The 20,373-nt window shown below is 36.6% G+C and overlaps 1 protein-coding gene across 2 annotated transcripts; it reads left to right on the top strand.

The window, feature by feature from the left end:
• Positions 1-2,416: 2,416 nt before the first annotated feature.
• Positions 2,417-20,373, top strand: tmem101 (transmembrane protein 101). 2 transcript variants are annotated; one of them, XM_059956569.1, is made up of 4 exons: positions 2,417-2,498; positions 8,346-8,526; positions 10,729-10,875; positions 17,575-20,373. In XM_059956569.1, exons 2-4 carry the CDS (start codon positions 8,383-8,385, stop codon positions 17,881-17,883), a joined length of 600 nt encoding a protein of 199 aa, XP_059812552.1. In that variant the 5' UTR covers positions 2,417-2,498; positions 8,346-8,382; the 3' UTR covers positions 17,884-20,373. The 2 variants fall into 2 exon arrangements, with proteins under 2 accessions (XP_059812552.1, XP_059812551.1); XM_059956568.1 differs by having other exon boundaries at positions 2,468-2,636.

The following is a 20,373-nucleotide window of genomic DNA, read 5'->3' as shown; positions in this document are numbered from 1 at the left end:
CTGACTGGTTGCATCATGGCCTTTAATAGAAACACCAATGCCCGGGAATGGAAAAGACTACAGAATGTGGTGGATACAGCCCAGTACATCACAGGCACAGTCCTCTGCACCATGAGTCCATTGAGTACATTTACATGGAGCGCTGTTGCAGGAAAGCAGCAGCCATTATCAAAGACCCTACCATCCAGGCCATGATCTCTTCTCACTACTACTACTACTACTACTGGGCAGGAGGTACAGACCTACACCACCAGGTTCAACCATCAGGCTCCTGAACAGGCGTGAATAACTTCATTCAGCACTACTCCGATCTGATTCTGCAACCTATAGACACACATTTAACGATGCTTTATAATTCATGTTCTCAGTTTTATTTTTTATTTGCACAAGTCTGCTTTTGCACATTGGTTGTTTGCCACACTTTATGTATATTTTTTGGTAAATTCTATTTTATTTATTTTTCTTCCTGCAAATGTCTGTAGGAAGATGAATCTGAAGGAAGTATATGGCAACGTGCAGTATATGTATTTTGATAATAAATTTTACTTTGAACTTTGAAGACCAAGGCTTAATTGTAATCCTTCAATCACCCTGAACAGACTCTCTATCTAGCACCAAAACAACATTGTTCCAGTGTACACTACTTCCAAATTAAAAGCACAGTTTCATCTTACTAAAGTTCCATTCAGAAAACCTGCAATCTCTACCACCTAGAAGGCCAAGGAGAAAATAGCATGAAACTACCACCACCTGGTGCATGTAAGAAGGTGTTACAAGAATTAATAGACTTTAACATAGGAATCATACCAAATTTTAATCTAATTTCAAGATATATGAAGGAATGTTCGATCAACATATACAGCAACTTTGAAATTTATCAGGATTCTCCTGAATTCCTAGCCTGACTTAAGTGAGAAATTGCTAGAAAGCCATGTGGAAATGACTCCGCATTGAGTTTTTTTTCCCCCAATCTATTCCACTGAACAATTAAAAAGTGTTATTATCACTTAACTAAAATAACCAATAAAATAAACTTAATGCAAGAGTAAAGATCAATAGTTTCCCATCAAAATGAAGGGTGGAGCTAAAAAACATTTACTTGAATAGTTTCAAGGTGACACATTTCAACTGTAAGTCTAGGATGGAAAAACCTGGAATTTTTTTCTTGAAACAAATACAGAAAAGCTTCCAGATATACTATGAAACTGTAAGACATAAGAGCACAATTAGGCCATTTGTCCCATCAAGTCTGTTCTTCCAATCTATCATTGCTTATTTATTATCCCTTTCAACCCCATTCTCCTGCCTTCTGCCTGTAACATTTGACACCATCAACTTCTGCTTTAAATGTATCCAATAGCTTGGACTCCACAGCAGTCCGTGGCAATGAATTCCACAGATTCACCACCCTGGCTAAAGAAATTCCTCATCTCTGTTCTAAAGCAACGTCCTTGTATTCTGAAGCTCTTCCCTCTGTCCTAGACTCCCTCACTGTAGCAAACATCTTCTCCATGTCCACTCTATCTAGGCCATTCAATATTTGATATTTTTCAATGAGATCCCTCTTCATTCTTCTAAACTACATTGAGTACAGGCCTAGAGCCATCAACTGCCCAAACAAAAATTTTGTAATCTGAACCAAAAACAGCTGTTCAATCAACAGGCAGTATCTGCAGAGGGAATTGGGCAGTTTACATTTCAGGTTGAGTCCCTTCATCTGGACTGAAAGAGTTAAGGGGAGATAACCAATATAAGAAGGTAAGGGAAAGTGAGGTAGTTTAAATCTTCAAAATTAATGGGAGACTGTTCAACTTGCAGCAACTACACTCTGGAACCAAGGTCACAACCTCAGTGACTGAGTTGCAGTTCACAGATGTTACTTGTCTAGGGTGAACTCCTGGGAGCCCCAATCTCTGTCTCACTGAGGGCGTTGAGCTAGTTTTTATTCGGCACTGAGAAAACTATCTTTAATTATGAACTTAAGACTACTTAACTTAAGACTACACATGAATGAGAAACGATGGACCTCAGAATGTAGTTACAATCATATTACAAAATAAGCAGAAGTATCTACCTTAAATACAGTAAAACAACATATACACATTTAGATATCTCGATCACTAAAAAAATGGAATATTCCACCGTCAACATTCAAAAAGATTATATTGTCTTTTACTGTTTCCTTAAACTAATGCTGTCCTGTAATATATGTGATCATTCAATTTATAATTTCAGGACAAAGGAAGTCGGTATCCGTATAACACAAAAAACTGAAATGTTGCCAAACAACGTCTCTATAGTTACTTTAGTAAATGTGAAAGATAGCAGATTAGATAGATTTTATGTAAATAAATTAGTTAAAAACGAGTTTCTGAGCCACAAAGATATCCACGCTCATAGATGTGGCCCTGGTTGATGAATCTACTGCTGGCGGAGGTGGGAACAAGCGCGCTGAGCCCGGGTTTCCGGCCGGACTTTAGTTGTGGACGGGCGGCCCGGTAAGTCATGGCGTTGGATGCTCGCAGGCGGTTTTTTAAACTCCTCATGCGCCTCGGCGCCATTATCCTTACGCGGTTCCCCTTCTGGAATTGCTTCAGCATGTTGATGCTGTTTGCGGAACGAGCTGATCAGCGCAGGTGAGTGTGACTCCGGGGGGCTACGGTGCAGGAGTTGGGCTTGGTGGAGGGAGGGAGAAGGTAGGTGATGCGACTGGAAAGGTGGAGTAAGGAGAGAATAGTAGAGTGGTAAGATTAGGAGGGACGAGTGGGAGATAGTGAAGGATGATGGGGTTTGAGGGGCAAAGAAGGGTGGGGGTCTTGAAGGGAGGAGGGGTGGAGAACGTTGGAGAGTGGAGCAGTGTAAAATGGAGGAGGATGGTGGAGCGAAGGGTGGAGGTAAATGGGGATAGCAGTGTGGAGGAGAGTGGTGAGGAAAAAGGGTGGGAGGAGGAATTAGAATACAAAATCTTGAACTGTGTTGTTCAAGCTTTTCCATGACAAATTAAGGAATTTCTTCTCTTCCCCTGGTTACTACAAACTACTTTCATCTCTCTATTGCCCTTCTAATGTGTATTTAATTATGAGATCAGATTGAAATACCTTATCTCCCTCCTATACAACAGCAGTGCAGATTCTGACGTTATGCTGTATTGTCATTTATTTGCCATTTATTTTTGCATTTTGCAATGATTTTCTTTTACAGTGCCTTGAAAAAGCGTTCAGCCCCCACAACTAATTTCACATTTTACTGTCTCGGTTTCTAAATTTAAAATGTATTGAAATAGAATTTTTGAGCTAATGTACAAAACATTGCATTGTGTTAAATCAAAAGAAAAATTCCAAAACCTGTCAAAAATTTCATGAAGATTAAAAACCAAAACTATGAGGCTATAAAAGTATTCATCCCTTTTGTAATTACTATGTTAACTTTCTTTAGGTGCAGTACAGTATATTACCATACCAACTCACCCAATTTGTTGATGTAGAAAATTGGAGGGTCATCTGAATAAATACCCCTTTCTCTGTAAGGTCCAACAGTATGGCAGATTTTCATCAGACCAAACCAAAGTCAAAACAATAGAATAAAATACTTTATTTCTTGCATCTAAGGGAATAAAAAACCTTTAAGCTGCGTCTCCATTGCAATGTACAGTTGGCCGTCCTAATCCGCGGATTCTGCATGGGCTGATTCAACCAACCGCGGATCAGGGAAACCCGGAAGTTCTCTCTCCAGTATTCATTGTTTGAGCATGTACAGACTTTTTTTTCTTGTCATTATTCCCTAAACAATACAGTATAACAACTATTTACATAGAATTTACATTGTATCAGGTACTATAAGTAATCTAGAGATGATTTAAAAGTACAGGCAGTCCCCAGGTTATGAAGGAGTTCCGTTCCTGAGTCTGTCTTTAAGTCGGATTTGAAGTCAGAACAGGTACATCCGGTATTATTTAGCATCAGTTAGTCAAACGTTTTTCTTAGTGTATAGTATATATTTTACCTTTCTCTGCATATAAAACTTAAGAAACGTACATATTTCAATAATTAAACCACTGCGTTGCTTAGTAATACTTGTAGCTTTCATCAGGGCAGGGCCTTTCACATGCTCCATTAAAATTGTTCCGATCGTTGATGAGCTGTAGCCTAACGCTTTTCCAATGACGTTTCACCTCTTTCTGATCGCTTTATTACTTCCACCTTATTTTCAATCATGATTATTTTCGTGAACAAAAACATTGCGGATTCAGAGCTGCGCCAGGTCCTAAAGATCACCACACTGAGACCGGTTAAATAAGGGACTTGAGCGCGATTTTTGGTATCCGCGTGGGGGGGGGGGTCCCAGAACCAATCCCCCACGGATAAGGAGGGCTGACTGTACAAGCAATAAAGAGGAGAAATGTGGGAGGATATTGCCCAAAGACTAAAATTGTATACATAATTGTTTTATATACATGTATGTGCAGCCAGGTATGCAATCAGATCAATGTGTATTGATCAATCTGATGGCCTGATGAAAGAAGCTGTCCCAGAGCCAGTTGGTCCTGGCCTTAATGCTGCCGTACCGTTTGCCAGATGGTAGCAGCTGGAACAGTTTGTGGTTGGGGTGGTTAGAACCTCTGATGACCCTTTGGGCCCTTTTTACACCCCTGCTGCTGTAAGTGTCCTGAATAGAGGAAAGTTCACATCCACAGATGCGCTGGGCTGTCCGCACCACTCTCTGCAGTGCCCTGCAGTTGAGGGTAGTACAGTTCCTGTACCAGCTGATGACACAGCCAGTCAGGATGCTGTCGATGGTGCCCCTGTAGTTTTGGGGACTCATGCTGAACTTCTGAGGTGAAAGAGACGCTGTTGTACTTTTTTTCAACACACAGCTGGTATGTGCAGACCACATGAACTCCTCAGAGATGTTTATGCTGAGGAACTTAAAGCTGTTCACACTCTCAACCCCAGATCCATTGATGTCTATAGGGGCTAGCCTGTCTCCGTTTTTCCTGTAATCCATGATCGTATCAAGGGAGAGGTTGTTTTCTTGGCACTACTGTGTCAGGTTATTGACTTCTCCTCTGTAGGCTGTCTCATCATTGTTGGAAATAAGGCCTATCAATGTCGTGTCCTCTGCAAATTTGATCAGCAGATTGGAGCTGTGTATGGTAACACAATCGTGTCTAGGGAGTAGAGGAGGGGGCTCAGGACACAGTCCTGGCGGGGCTCCTGTGTTGGGGGTCGGAGGTGAGGGAGCCTATCCTTACCACCTGCCGACGATCTGACAGGAAGTCCAGGATCCAGTTACACAAGGCAGGGTGCAGGCCAAGATCTCTGAGCTTCTTATCGAGCCTGTGGGGAATTATGGTGTTGAATGCTGACCTATAGTCCAAGGACAGCATTCTAATATAAGGATCCCTCTTCTCCAGGTGAGCATTCAATGTATGTCGGAAATGATAATAGAGAAGCACAAATCTGGGGAAGGGTACAGGACCATCTCAAAGGTACTGAACATACCTTGAGCTCAGTGCCGTCCATTGTGAAAAAGTGGACAAAGTATAAAGCCACAGCCACATTGTCTAGGTCAGGCTGCCCTTCTAAACTTGCTCAAATGAGACTAAAGTGGAACCTTTTGGCCTCAGCACTATGTGTGGCATAAATCTAATATTGCACATCAGCCAGGTAATGCTATCCCCATTGTAAAGTATGGTGGAGATAGCTTCTGTTATGGGGATGGAAATCTGGTCACGATTGATGAGAAGATGAGTGTTGCTAAGTACAGAGAGATCCTGGATAAAACCTTGCTAGCCTGTGACAGAAGCTTAACCTGTGGAGGAAGTTTGGCTTTCAGCAGGACAATGACCCAAAGCACATTGCCAGAGCAGCCATGAAGTGGCCTCAGATAAAGAAAATTGATATCCTTGTGTGGCCCAGTCAGAGTCCTGATCTTACCCCGATTGAGCACCTCTGGCAAGACCTTAAGATTGCTGTCCACTGCCGATCCCCAACTAACCTGACACAGCTTGAACAATTTTGCAAGGAGGAATGGGCAAATCTTGCTTCATCACATTGTGCAAAGCTGATAGAGATTTATCCGAAATGATTAGCAACTGTAATAGCTGCAAGAGGTGGTTCAACTAAGTACTGAGCAAAGGGGGATGAATACTTTTGAGTTGCTGACACTTAAGTTTTTGAATTTTTAGTTCTTTGTGCTCTACAATTATCACTTTTTTTGGCTGTACTGTGAAAAAAAAAGAGCATGTGATTCATGAATAAAAGTTCTCAGTTAAATTGATCAAAATCCCTGGTTAAAATACATATCTATGTGAACAAAGGGTTGGGGGTTGAATATATTTACCACGGCCCTGTAAATTTTCAGATTGCTAAGACTTGGTGCAGCTTAAAACTTGAACAGAAGATTTAATACTTATTTTCCTCAGTTGTTGTTCCTATGCATGGATGAATGTATTGCTACTTCCTACACTCAGACAGAACTTAAATTTCAATAATTTTGCAGCTGGTTTTCTCTGCTGCCTATTTAACATGACCCTTTTCTGATTCTGTTTCCCCTGCTGGATTTTTCGCTCTCCATCTTTGGGGATAGGCCATGATATTGGTTATGAACCCACAGGCCAGTACTTCTTCCTGCTTTCCATAAGGATTCATCCCATTCATTTAGCTCCTCTGTCTGTGTTATGTCTGCTTTGATGAAGAGACTTTTCATGATTCTAAGATGTCATCTTTCTTTAGCTTCCCTTCAACCATAGATGCTAGAGCCTCGACTGCTTCTCATTTATTTCCTGCACCTCTGCTGTTGGCTGGCCAGAGCAATAAAATGGTTTCTCTGATCCTCACTCTTCATCGTCTTCCAGCCTAGCAGCATTTCAAATAACTGCTAACATTGCACTTGCACTTCCTTACTACTGACTCAACCTGCAAATTAACCTTCAGGGTATTCTGCTTTAGAACTCTCAAGTCCCTTTGCACCTCCAATTTCTGAATTTGCTCCTTGTTTAGAAAATAGTTTATGCCTCTATTCCATACATTTAGCTACGCTATATTCCATTTCTTTGCCTATTCTCCTAATCTGTCCAATTCCTTCTGTAGACTCCCTTCTTCCTCAACACCTGCTACCCCTCCACCTTTCTTTGTAACATCTGCAAACTTGGCCACTAAGCCATCAATTTCATCATCCAGATCTTTAACACACAACGTAAAAAGTAGCAGACCCAACACTGACCTCTGCGGAACACCACCAGTCACTGACAGCCAACCACGAAAGGTACCCTTTATTCCCACTCTTTACCTTTTGCCAGTCAGTCAGTCAGTCTGTCCATGCTAGTATTGTTCCTGTAATACCATCAGCTCTTATCTTGGTTAGCAGCCTCATGTGCAACTGAAAATACAAGTAAACAACATCCACTAACTCTCTGTCTGTTCTGTCTGCTGTTTCCTCCAACTACCCCAAAACCTCATTCTTAATAGTGGACTAACATCTTGCCAATCACTGAAATCAGGCTAACTAACCTCTTTTCCCAACTGGACTGATGAGGAACTTCATTTTCAACATTTAGCTCACCCAAAGATGCTGATGCCCATTACTAGCTTTGTCTAAGAAGAGCCAAATCAACAGCTAAACCAGTACTTGCATTGATTTGCTAACTGGTAATCTGGTAGGCACCAATTTGTCAAAAAGTCTAGAATGTAGGCTGAGGTAGACTCTATTAAAGAGAATTTGCAATAAATTTTAAATATTTCCAATCCCAGATTGTCACAGCTGAGGGCGTGAATTCTGGAACAGAGTGACAATTTTGTTTAATTTGAGCAATCAGACAGCTTTGAACGAAGCTAACTCCCATGCTGCCCACAGCACGAGAGGAATGTAGTTTTAAGCTAATATTCAGTATTCCTATTAGTGAGTGGAGCCACACAGTGGTTCCATTTATAAACTGCTGCCTCACAACTCCAGTGATTTTGATTCAATCCTGTCTCTGTGAGACTTGCATGCTTTTCCTGTGGATTTTCCCTTGCTTACTTGATGTCCCAAAGATGCATGGATTGGTAATTTAGTAAGCCACTGTAAATTTTCTCTTTGTGTTGTGGATAGGAGATGGTTGGGGAGAGTTGATGGGAATGTGGGGAGAAGTTGCAGGGAAAATTAATGGGAAATAGGATTATTCCTTGAACCAGTTCAGATGCAGTGTCTTGAAATGGTTTTCTTCCATGTTGTAAGGAAATTATAGACTTCATATCTTGTGAAATTTAGTCTGTAAATTTCATTGTTAAACTAATTGGTTTCTTTTGAAGGCTGTCAAGAATGTTTTGTAATTGCAGTTTAACTACTTTCATGTTTGCTCTTAGGAAGCCAGATATTCCTGTGCCATACCTCTATTTTGATATGGGTGCTGCAGTTATCTGTGCCAGTTTCATGTCCTTTGGTGTGAAGAGGCGATGGTTTGCTTTGGGAGCTGCCCTTCAATTGGCTATCAGCACATATGCATCATACGTTGGAGAGCAAGTGCACTATGGGGACTGGCTTAAGGTAAGGAAGCCAGATTGCACCAGAAAATCAAAAATCTAATTCAAATGGAGATACCATGAAGTAATTCCATTTTATATGATATTCATGCCACTCATAATCTGTTGTTGACCTTAAATTTCCTGCTGTCATTTCAGCATAACTCTACTCAAAGGAGGAAAACTGGAAGGGAGCTACTTATGACTATTCAGATTAAGTAAAACTGAATCAGTCCTGAGATTGACATCATCCTCAGTTGACATGCTTGGATGGCAGTGTTTCTTGGTGCTAGAATTGCTGAAGTATAATAATAACTACAGGGTAATTAATAATGCTGCACAAGTTTGAGTCTGGTTGTGATTTATTAGCACCATTATAGACATCACTTTTGCAAAACAAATCAGTTTTAGTCAAACACGAGGAAACCTGCAGATGCTGGAAATTCAAATAACACACACAAATGCTGGTGGAATGCAGCAGGCCAGGCAGCTTCGATAGGGAGAAGCGCTGTTGATGTTTCGGGCAGAGACCCTTCGTCTGGACTAACCGAAAGGAAAGATAGTAAGAGATTTGAAAGTAGGAGGGGGAGGGGAAAATGCGAAATGATAAAAGAAGACCGGAGTGGGGTGAAGCTGAGAGCTGGAAAGGTGATTGGCAAAAGGGATACAGAGCTAGAGAAGGGAAAGGATCTTGGGACGGGAGGCTTAGGGAGAAAGAAAGGGGGAGGGGAACACCAGAGAGAGATGGAGAACAGGCAGAGCGATGGGCAGAAAGAGAGAGGAAAAAAAGGAGGGGGGGAAAGCTAAATTATATCAGGGATGGGGTAAGAAGGGGAGGAGGGGGATTAACGGAAGTTAGAGAAGTCAATGTTCATGCCATCAAGTTGGAGGCTACCCAGCCGGTATATAAGATGTTGTTCCTCCAACCTGAGTGTGGCTTCATCTTGACAGTAGAGGAGGCCATGGATAGACATATCAGAATGGGGATGGGATGTGGAATTAAAATGTGTGGCCACTGGGAGATCCTGCTTTCTCTGGCGGACAGAGCGTAGGTGTTCAGCGAAACAAGTTAGTCAAGTTGTGGCCTACGTTCATGTTATTTAATTTGCAGCCACAGGCAGGCAAGAATTAGCATGAATTTGAGGAATGACTTGCATTTATGTCATTTTTGTTTTCTCTGTGTTCTAAAATATATTTATTTCCTTCTCTTCATCTGTGAACATCACATCTCACATGAATCTGCGATTATAAAGGATGGTAGATAAGTGTGGCCCCAGGGAAATGGCACCCATCATCTAGGTCAGGGGTAGGCAACCTTAAGCACAAATGATTTCCTAGCATGCGTTATTCATTAATTTGATAATTTCACTTATCCCAACAGTGAACTAATTCTATAACTAATGGACTCGCTTTCAAAGACTCTACAATTTATACTCTCAATATTTATTATTTATTTGTTTTTTTTTGTACTTGCACTATTTGTCTTTTGCAGACAGTTGTTTGAATGTTTTTATGTGCAGTTTTTAATTGATTCTATTATGTTTCTTTGTATTTACTGTGAATGCCTGCAAGAAGACGAATTGCAGGGTTCTATATGGTGACCTATATGCACTTTAATAGTAAATTTACTTTAAACTTTTAAGTACCAGTTTCTATGATCAGCTGAAATTAGTCAGCATGGAAGGGTACATTGAGGTACATTCAATGAGGCTTTTATTCTTGTTTGCCACTGATGTTCACTGATTTTATTTGACCATATACCGCTAAAGCAGTTAATACTAAATTGTGATTTGAAAATGCCCGAATAATCCTTCAAAACTGAAAGGTTTCTGGGTTTGTATCCTTATAGTCTATTCAAACAAGATTTTTCTGTTTTTTTTTAGCATCATTTATCTGCTTGTTTATGCTGCAGAAAATAAGTGTCTTTGTTCAGCACCATTAATCCGCCGAAAAATAAAACTTATGATGGATGAACAGAATTCAGTTGGACTCTTTTGTACTGTTTGTATCTGTGAGCCTTGCTGGATATTAAGGGTGCATCAAAATGCAGTTTGTATTTTCTGGGCAGTGATTGAATTCCTTTTTAAATATGGTGACCTTTTATTACTGGATGATGACCAGTGTTCAGATATAAAATACAATAGCATACATCATAAATGTGACTTGACTGATGCAGTTTTTAAAAAAACCATATAGATTATGTAAATAAGTATTTTGAATTCCACAGGTAAGAATGTATTCCAGGACTATAGCTGTAATTGGAGGATTTCTGATTTTAGCAAGTGGAGCTGGTGAGGTATATCGGCAGAAACCTCGTACAAGGTCACTACAGTCCACTGGGCAAGTGTTTCTTGGCATCCACCTTATTTGTGTGGTGAGTAATTAATATTTTTTTCCACTAAAGGTATATTTTTCTTTCTTTCTTTTTCAATCTTTTTATTAAATTTCATATATAAAAAAAACAGCACATAATAATGAATAGATTACAGATTCAATAAACTTGAGATTACATTAGTAATAGGATAATAATATCCTATTAAAACATCCATCAACAAAAGGTACATAAATCAATCAAGTCTATATAAATATGTATGAAAAAAAAACAAAAATAATCGTCGAAAAAAGAAGAAAAAAAAAAATTGAAATTATATATGAGAAAAAATATATATTGAAAAAAAATACTAAACTAAAACTAACATGGGCAATAATAGCACTTTATAAATATATAAAGGTGTCAAGAAAAGAACTCCGGAACTCCATACCTGAACAAGTATAAGTAGAGAAAAGGATCTGAAATAGGCCAAATTAATTCATATGAAAGTGTCGAATAAATGGTCCCCAGGTTTCTTCAAATTTAATTGAAGAATCAAAGATAGTGCTTCTGATTTTTTCCAAACTCAAATAAGAAATAGTTTGGGAGAACCACTGAAATGTAGTAGGAGAATTTACTTCTTTCCAGTTTTGTAATATAGACCTTCTGGCAATTAATGTTACAAAGGCAATCATTCGTCTGATTGAAGGGGAAAGCTGATTGCCATCTTCATTTGGTATACCGAAAATTGCAGTAATAAAATGGGGTTGTAAATCGATATTCCATACTGAGGAAATGACATCAAAAATGTCCTTCCAATAGTTATGTAAAGTGGGACATGTCCAAAACATGTGAGTCAATGAAGCCACTTCTAAGTGACATCTGTCACATTGAGGATTAATATGCGAATAAAATCGGGCAAGCTTATCTTTAGACATATAAGCTCTATGTACAATTTTAAATTGTATTAAAGCATGTTTAGCACAAATAGAGGAGGAATTAACCATTTGTAAAATTTTTTCCCATTTATCTGTTGATATATTACATCGAAGTTCTTTTTCCCATTCTTGTCTAATTCTATCCGATATTTCTGGCTGTATCTTCATAATCATGTTATAAATAAAAGCTACTAATCCCTTCTGACAAGGATTAAAAGTAAAAATCAAATCTGAAAAATCCGATGGAGTTGAGTTAGGAAAAGATGGAAGAATTTTATGTAAGAAATTTCTAATTTGTAAGTATCTAAAAAAATTAGATTTAGGTAATTCAAATTTGTTGGATAGTTGATCAAAAGACATCAAAGTACCTTCAAAAAAAAGATCACGAAAACATTTTATACCTTTCCTTTTCCATATACTAAAAGCTTGATCTGTCAATGAAGGTTTAAAAAAAAAATTACATAAAATAGGGCTGTCCAGAGCAAAGTTTTTCAGATTAAAGAATTTGCGAAATTGAAACCAAATTCGTAGTGTATGTTTAACAACAGGGTTAGATATCTGTTTATTGAATTTGGCTAAATCAATAGGAAGAAAAGAACCAAGAACGGAAAATATAGAATATCCCTTAACCTCACTACATTCTAAATTTACCCACTGTGGGCACACAGGTGAATCCAAATCTAGTTTCCAGTACATTAGGTTACGAATATTATTCGCCCAATAATAAAATCTAAAGTTAGGTAAAGCTAGACCACCATCTTTTTTAGACTTTTGTAATTGCCTTTTGCTTAACCTAGGATTTTTATTTTGCCACACAAATGAGGAAATTTTTGAATCAATATTATCAAAAAAAGATTTAGGAATAAAAATTGGTAAAGCTTGGAATAAATATAAAAATTTCGGTAAAATCATCATTTTAATAGCATTAATCCGACCAACTAATGATAAAAATAAGGGAGACCATCTAGTAGTAAGTTGCTGAATTTGATGAAGCATAGGTAAAAAATTCAGTCCAAATAAATCTTTATATTTCTTGGTGATTTTTATACCTAAATAGATAAAGTTATCAGTAACAACTTTAAATGGCATCCTATCACTCAATAAAGTTTGCGCGTTTAAAGGGAATAACTCACTCTTATCTAAGTTTAACTTATAACCAGAAAAGCTACCAAATTGAGCCAACAAGGATAAAATAGCAGGAATAGACCTACTAGGATTAGAAATATATAACAACAAATCATCAGCATAAAGCGATAATTTGTATAACTTCTCATTACGGGTAATACCAAAAATATTAGGAGACTCACGAATAGCAATAGCTAAAGGTTCTAATGCAATATTAAATAATAAAGGACTTAAAGGACAACCTTGTCTCGTACCACGAGATAATTGAAAAAAAGAGGATCTATAATTATTTGTAAGAACAGAAGCAACAGGTTTATAATATATTAATTTAATCCATGATATAAAATTAGGACTAAAATTAAAGTTTCTCAATGCATTAAATAAATATGTCCATTCAACTCTATCAAAGGCTTTTTCAGCATCTAATGAGATAACACATTCTGGGGTTGTAGGTGATGAAGTATAAATTATGTTAATCAATTTTCTAATATTAAAAAAGGAATATCGATTCCTAATAAAACCAGTTTGATCTTCTGAAATAATCTGTGGTAATACCTTTTCTAATCTAATGGCTAAAATTTTTGTAAGAATCTTAGAGTCTACATTTAATAATGATATAGGGCGATAAGATGCACATAAAGTAGGATCTTTATCTTTTTTAAGAATTAAAGAGATAGTAGCTTCATAAAACGATTGAGGTAGTCTCTTCTTAACAAACGCATCATTAAAGATTTCACATAGCCAAGGAGAAAGCAATAAAGAAAAAGTTTTAAAAAATTCTACAATAAAACCATCAGGACCAGGAGCTTTCCCTGAATTCATTGATGAGATAGCCTCTCTTATTTCATCCATAGAAATAGGAGCATCAAGCAAGCTACAATCTTCATCTATCAGTTTAGGAATATTCAAATTATTAAAAAAATTATCCATCGTAAACCGGTCACCGTCAAATTCTGATTGATATAAAGATTTATAAAAATCTTGAAAAGTGTTATTGATTTCTTTATAATCAGTAGTTAAATTACCGTCTTGTTTACGAATTTTAATAATTTGTCGCTTAGTCGAAATAGCTTTTAATTGATTAGCTAACAATTTACCAGTTCGATCACTATGAATATAAAATTGAGCCCTAGTCTTAATTAATTGATTCTCAATTGAAGAAGATAATAATAAACTATGTTCCATTTGAAGCTCAACTCTCTTCTTATAAAGTTCTTTGGTAGGAGTAACGGAATAAATCTTATCAATTTCTTTAATTTTATCCACCAATAAAGCTATATCTGAATATCTTTGTTTTCTTTTACCAGCGGAATATGAAATAATTTGTCCACGAATAAAAGCCTTGAAAGAGTCCCAAAGTATTCCTTTATCAATCTCTTCATTATAGTTTGTTGAAAAAAATAAGTCAATTTGTTGCTTTATGAAGGTAATAAATTCTGGATCTTGAAGTAAAGTAGCATTAAGTCTCCAAGATCTAGTATTGATAGAAGAGTCCGAAATCTTGATAGATAACTTCAAAGGCGCATGATCCGAAATAGCAATAGAATCGTATTTACAATCAATAACATCTGTTAATAAACGATGATCAATAAGAAAGTAATCAATTCTAGAATAACTATGATATACATGTGAAAAAAATGAAAATTCTTTATCTTTAGGGTTCAAAAACCGCCATATTTCAGTAATTCCAGAATCAACCATAAAAGAATTAATAAGTAAAGCTGATCTATTCGGAAGAGTTCGAATAGGTTTAGATCTATCCATCGAAGGATTCAAACAACAATTAAAGTCTCCACCCATAATCAACATATATTCATTCAAATTAGGAAGAGAAGTAAATAAACGTTTAAAAAATTCAGGACAATCAAAGTTTGGAGCATAAATATTAACTAAAACAACTTTCCGATTAAAAAGTGAACCAGTTATCAACAAAAATCTACCCTGTGGATCAGAAATAATTTCATAATGTGTAAACGAAATTGAGGCGTCTATAAAAATAGACACACCCCTAATTTTAGCGGTACAATTTGAGTGAAATTGTTGACCTTTCCAGAACCTAAAAAAACGTTGATTATCCTCCCTCCTAATATGGGTATCATAAAAGGTTAAAAAGACACATAACCCACAATTTAGGAAGAAGGAAAATTGATTCAGGAGCAACCGGAGATCCTGACACCTCAACAATATTAACAATTTAAAGTCAGCCCATAAACTAAAAGCAAAAAAATAAAAAGCAAAAGCATGAAAAAAGATCCCTCCCCCCTCCCCCCACCCTTTGAAAGAAAGCCAAGCGGCAGGCGCATAAACTAATACTAATATTACCCCCATTTCAAGATGGCAGCTCCATAAGAAAATTTTTTAAGAAAAAACTATATAACACCCTAATTAAAATATAGAGTTGCAAAAAAAAAAAATATATATATATATATACCTACATATATATATATACACATACACATACACACACATATCAGACAAATCAAAAAAAAACTAAAATAGTAAAACCAGAAAAATCATTAATAAAAAAAAAATGAACATTAAAGTTTAAAAATGTAATACATCTTTAAAAAAGAAATTCCATATTCAGATACAAAGATGACGTTTCACAAGCCAAGACTTATGGGAAGAAGAAACGACATTTTGAGAAAGCCATATTACAAAATATGAATATAAATTCAGCAATCTAATAAGAAAATTTAGTAAAAAAGTTATCAAAATAGAATTTTAAAAAAAAAAGATTTAATAGACACTACAACATATATAAAAAAAAACTAAAAAAAAAGAACTCAAAACCTTTGTTCCATTTCTAAATACAGGCAAGCAAATAAACGCTTATAAAAAGTAAAGACTTATGGGAAGAAGAAACGACATTTTGAAAAAATAATTCATTATTACAAAATACAAACGTGTATAAAAAAGGATATTATAAAAATTAAAACAGCATCTATAAGCAATAATAATAGTAGTAAAAAAAAAAAGACCCAGACCCATAGTTCAAAATAAAAAGTTATAACCCAACTTCCAGGGTTAAAACTTAAAATGAAATGACATCCTCTCTCCAAAAAAAAAATCTTCAATGTAACTCATAGTTCAAGTTGCACTAGAGGATCGATATTCTTCAACAAATTTCTTCGCTTCTTCAGGAGTGTTAAAAAAGTGTAGACTGTTGTCGGGCAGCACCATTCTAAGCTTCGCTGGATACATTAAAGCTTGTTTAAATCCAATCGAATGAATCTCTGCCATCACTGGTTTAAAAGCGATCCTGGCTTTCATTACTTCATACGAATAGTCCTCAACTATTCGAAATGAGTAATTTCTGTAGGAGATCATACCTTTTTTACGAGCTAATCGAATTAGAAGCTCTTTCTCACGAGGATAATGAAGGCGAACAATCACCGCTCGTGGTTTATCAGGCACAGACGAAAGCCTCGCAACTCTATGAGCGCGGTCAATAACAGGTTCATTTTTCAAACCTTCACCACCGAAAATTTCCCACAGTAATTTAGAGAAAAATTCAGTTAAATCACCGGACTCAACTTTTTCGGGAATTCCGATGATGCGCAAATTCTGTCTGCGAGAACGATTTTCAAGATCAGTAATTTTAAACTTGTACTGATCTAAAGTTTTAGCAGTCGACTCTATCTTCTTCTCTAACACTTCAATTGTACGTGCTTTTTCACAAATTGATTGTTCAAGAGTCGTGATCTTATTTCCATGCTGTTGAACCTCTAACGCCTGCGACTGAAACTTAGTTTCAAGCGATTTAACAACTCCTTCAAGATCGGATATTTTCGAAGTAATCCTCCTTTCCAAACTTAACAGTTTACTGTCCAATTTACCTTCTAGTCTGCCTTCCAGACCCGCAAATTTAGCATCCAGTTTATTGTCCAATTTACCTTCCATACCCGCAAATTTAACATCCAGTTTAATGTCCAAAAGACCAGAAATTGCGTCGATGGATACAGGATCCTTAGCCGATTTCTTACTTGTAGCCATTTTAAGTTTGACAAGATTAGATCAACTATTATTTTAGGAAAAAAGGGTCAATCAAAGGTAGCAACTCATATGATTAAGTTCGAAAAGATCTAATTAAAGGGTGATTATAGTTAAAAAAATAAAGAGCGCCTAAAAGGCAGATGCTTACGTCGCCATCTTGAAACTCCACCCCGGTATATTTTTGATAATGTTTTTCTATGCATTATGTGAATATTTTTTTTCCTTTTTTGTAAAATAAATATTCGGACCTGTCCTAACTTAATTCAAAGCAATACACACAAAATGCTGGAGGCGCTCAGCAGGCCAGGCAGTATCTATGGGGAAATGAGTAAACAGTCAGCATGTCGGGTCAATAGGGGACTTTTGAGTCCTGAAGAAAGGTCTTGGCTCAAAACGCCGATTGTTTACTCTTTTCCATAGATGACCCCTGGCCTGCTAAGTTCCTCTAGTATTTTGTGTGTGCTGCTTAGGATTTCCAACATAAGCAGATTTTCTCATGTTTGTGATACTGACTTAATTCACTTCAGTCTCTTAATTGCCTCCTCCCCAAAAGCCTTCCAGCAATGTAGAATTGTATTTCAGTTAGATTTTGGCTTGAGGTAGCAGAAATTGCAGAAATAAAATGTTCTTTGGAACATGCAGTAGTTATGATAGATGGCAGTTTAAGTACTGGTATTCTAATTCTATTGTATTTGATCTTTAGGCTTACTCCCTTCAGCACAGTAAGGAGGATCGCCTGGCCTATCTGAATCACATCATAGGAGGTGAAATTACACTGCAGTTGTTGTTTGTACTTTATGCTGTGTTGGCTTTGTCTTTCCTCTCTGGATACTGTGTTCGGACTGCAGCCCAAATGCTTTCTATTCTTATGCCTATTGTAGTTCTGTTTATTGATGGAAATGTGGGCTATTGGCACCATTCTCGTCGGGTTGAATTTTGGAATCAAATGAAACTGCTTGGGCAGAATGTGGGCATTTTTGGTGCTGCCATCATTTTGGCCACAGATTGCTAATGATTTTTAAAGGTTGAGCTTCTCATTGCATGGCACTAATGAAACCACTGCCTTGTACTGCTATTTATTTGACATTTAAAAAAATTGTACAGGTTCTTGAATATATTTTCAGTATAGTTATTATTCTTACACAATTCTGAAGATAAACAGCTGTGTGAGCAATAGCTTAGATTCTAGTGAACGTGCATACTGAGGGCAACATTCTGTAATTTTGCTTCTGGCACAGTCTCACTTTTTAGGACTGTCTTGAGTGATTGCCTTTGGCAGATAGGCTTTCACACTACATGTATGTATCTGGAAAATTGGCTCACTGTGTTCATTTATAATCCTCACTCTAAATTCCATGCACTGTCTTGAATAATAAGTAAGCTCTATAATTTATACAACATTATGTCATGATTTATGTAACTTGATTCCCGGTAGTATAATACAACACATTTCTATTATTATGAATGAGTATATTTCTCCCTTAAAGCTGCAATTTTTCCAATTTATCTGAGCAAACAGATGAACTACACCTATGCAGCTAGTGTATTGGTTGATCTAACTGGTAGCCTGAAGAACTCCTTAATTCTTGAGGAAGTGGATCAGTTACAATCCACATGTGGGACATGTTTTTGAATAATGTTTTAATTGGACTCTGATGCACTGACAAAACTTTTATCCAGTTGTACTTGTTAGCACAATAGTCAGTTCATCCATCAGCAGTCTCTAGTTTTAACTATCAGTTTCTGAAGGATTACTCCTCTAGAATTTCCCATGAACCTCTGTAGCAGGAAGGGTAGGTAAACCAGAATACATGATGAATTAGCACTGCGGTCCAAGTGAATACTGTTGATCACAGCAGTGTACGTGTTGGTATGAAGCCGTAGCATCAATCCATTTGAGTGAAATGGTTGTTTTAAACATGTTGGTTATGTTGATATTTTTCGCAAAGTAAGCGATTTATCTAATTTTTCAACAGATTTTTTTGGGGTTTTTTTTGTCTCAATTCTGCATCTGCAGTTTTTGGCGGGCTGTGGTTATTAATGGTGAATCTCTCTTTTAATAACTCGAGGTACAATGAGTGGTTGCATTTGGATAGTTATGGTTATATAAGTTCAAGTTATAGTTTAAAAATTGTCTTTTTATAATCTAATGGTTGCTTTTCAGGTTGCATTAATGTAGCTGTCTGTTTTCAGAGTGAAACAGAGATAGAGCTTTTAGGAATTTCTTGGAGTATGTTGACTAATTAATAGTTTCAGATTTACTGTGAGATTTCTTTTTCTTTCCCAATCTTTTCATCTAATCCCTGATGACTGAACAAAATTTTACTAAAGCATTACAGTCTCACAAACAGTTGTGCTCATTTGGAAAACAGAATTTAAAAAGTGGAGTCAGGATTTCAAAAATGTATTGGTTTTTGTGAAGAAATGGAGGATCTCTTGTTTCCCATCATTTTATAAAAAGTTCAGCAAGTGCACCCATTCTGATTGATGAAGCCAGATTGTGATGAAATTATGGATTTCATCCATAATTATGGATTCCATGAAATTAGGGAAATCAAGGTCTCTTTAAAATAGTTAAGTTACATTATTCTAATTTTTTCATTGTGATTTCACTGAAGTGCAAAGGACTTCCATTTCTGTAAGCAAATATCCAGAAATGCATTTCAATTTTAAGGAAATAGACATTTAATTAAAACAAAAAGAGACCAATGCCTACCATATATAAATATTTGGAATTTCCAAATTTTTATGTTGTATTTGTGAATACTTATGCAGGAATAAAAAGAACTTAAATGAGCATTTTAAGGAGAGCATAAAAAACACATGATTTCACCACAGAACATGCTATATGTTTTAGTAATTTGGCTTGTCAATTGAAGTGCTTGTGAACTGTGGCACCTGGATAATTTGAAAAAATGGGATCAATATTGTACAAGGTAAAACTGTAGCAGCCTTGTAACTCGTTTTGAAAATGTCTGTAAATCTAGTTATATTTTGGTCGTATTGAAGCCTGTAGAGTTTCTATGCTCTGTACTGAAATTGCTGAAGAATGTAAAACGAAAGTTAATCTATCCTTGACAATATTATCGTTGTTACTTTTCTCCGTGAATAGTATGTTTAGATTAAGTGGGTGGTGGTAATTTTTGCATCAGTTGGATCCAATCCACTCACTTCTGTTCCTTGTAGGTTGATCGATATTGTATAAGTGTTTGTTTCAAACTGTGAGTGTATAGATTGGGAGTAAAATTTTCACTATAAATATAGTAAATGACAAAATGGCTTTCATTAAGCCTAAGGAGCTGTTCAAATGAAGTTAACTATAGAATGATTTGAATGCTCTTTTGTTTAAATCACGAAGTGATTGGTAATTTTCCATGGATAATTTTTATGCACGTATTCTATTTTCAATCTGAATAGAAACTGAATAGGTTACCAGTCAACGCAAATGTGCCCCAAGCTGTAATTAGTTTGTAGTCATTAAAAAGTTTGTCATTTTAACTGA

The sequence above is a fragment of the Hypanus sabinus genome, chromosome X1 (assembly GCF_030144855.1).
Source record: "Hypanus sabinus isolate sHypSab1 chromosome X1, sHypSab1.hap1, whole genome shotgun sequence".
In the NCBI taxonomy this organism is placed as follows: domain Eukaryota; kingdom Metazoa; phylum Chordata; class Chondrichthyes; order Myliobatiformes; family Dasyatidae; genus Hypanus; species Hypanus sabinus.
The sequence above is the reverse complement of the archived record's forward strand: the minus strand, read 5'-3'. Positions and strand labels throughout refer to the sequence as shown.

Excerpts from the sequence above, each read along its gene's own strand:
- tmem101 (XM_059956568.1), top strand. The coding sequence starts at position 2,506 with ATGGCGTTGGATGCTCGCAGGCGGTTTTTTAAACTCCTCATGCGCCTC. Across the intron at positions 2,637-8,345 it reads GAACGAGCTGATCAGCGCAG|GAAGCCAGATATTCCTGTGC; the intron begins GTGAGTGTGACT and ends GTTTGCTCTTAG. Across the intron at positions 8,527-10,728 it reads ACTATGGGGACTGGCTTAAG|GTAAGAATGTATTCCAGGAC; the intron begins GTAAGGAAGCCA and ends TGAATTCCACAG.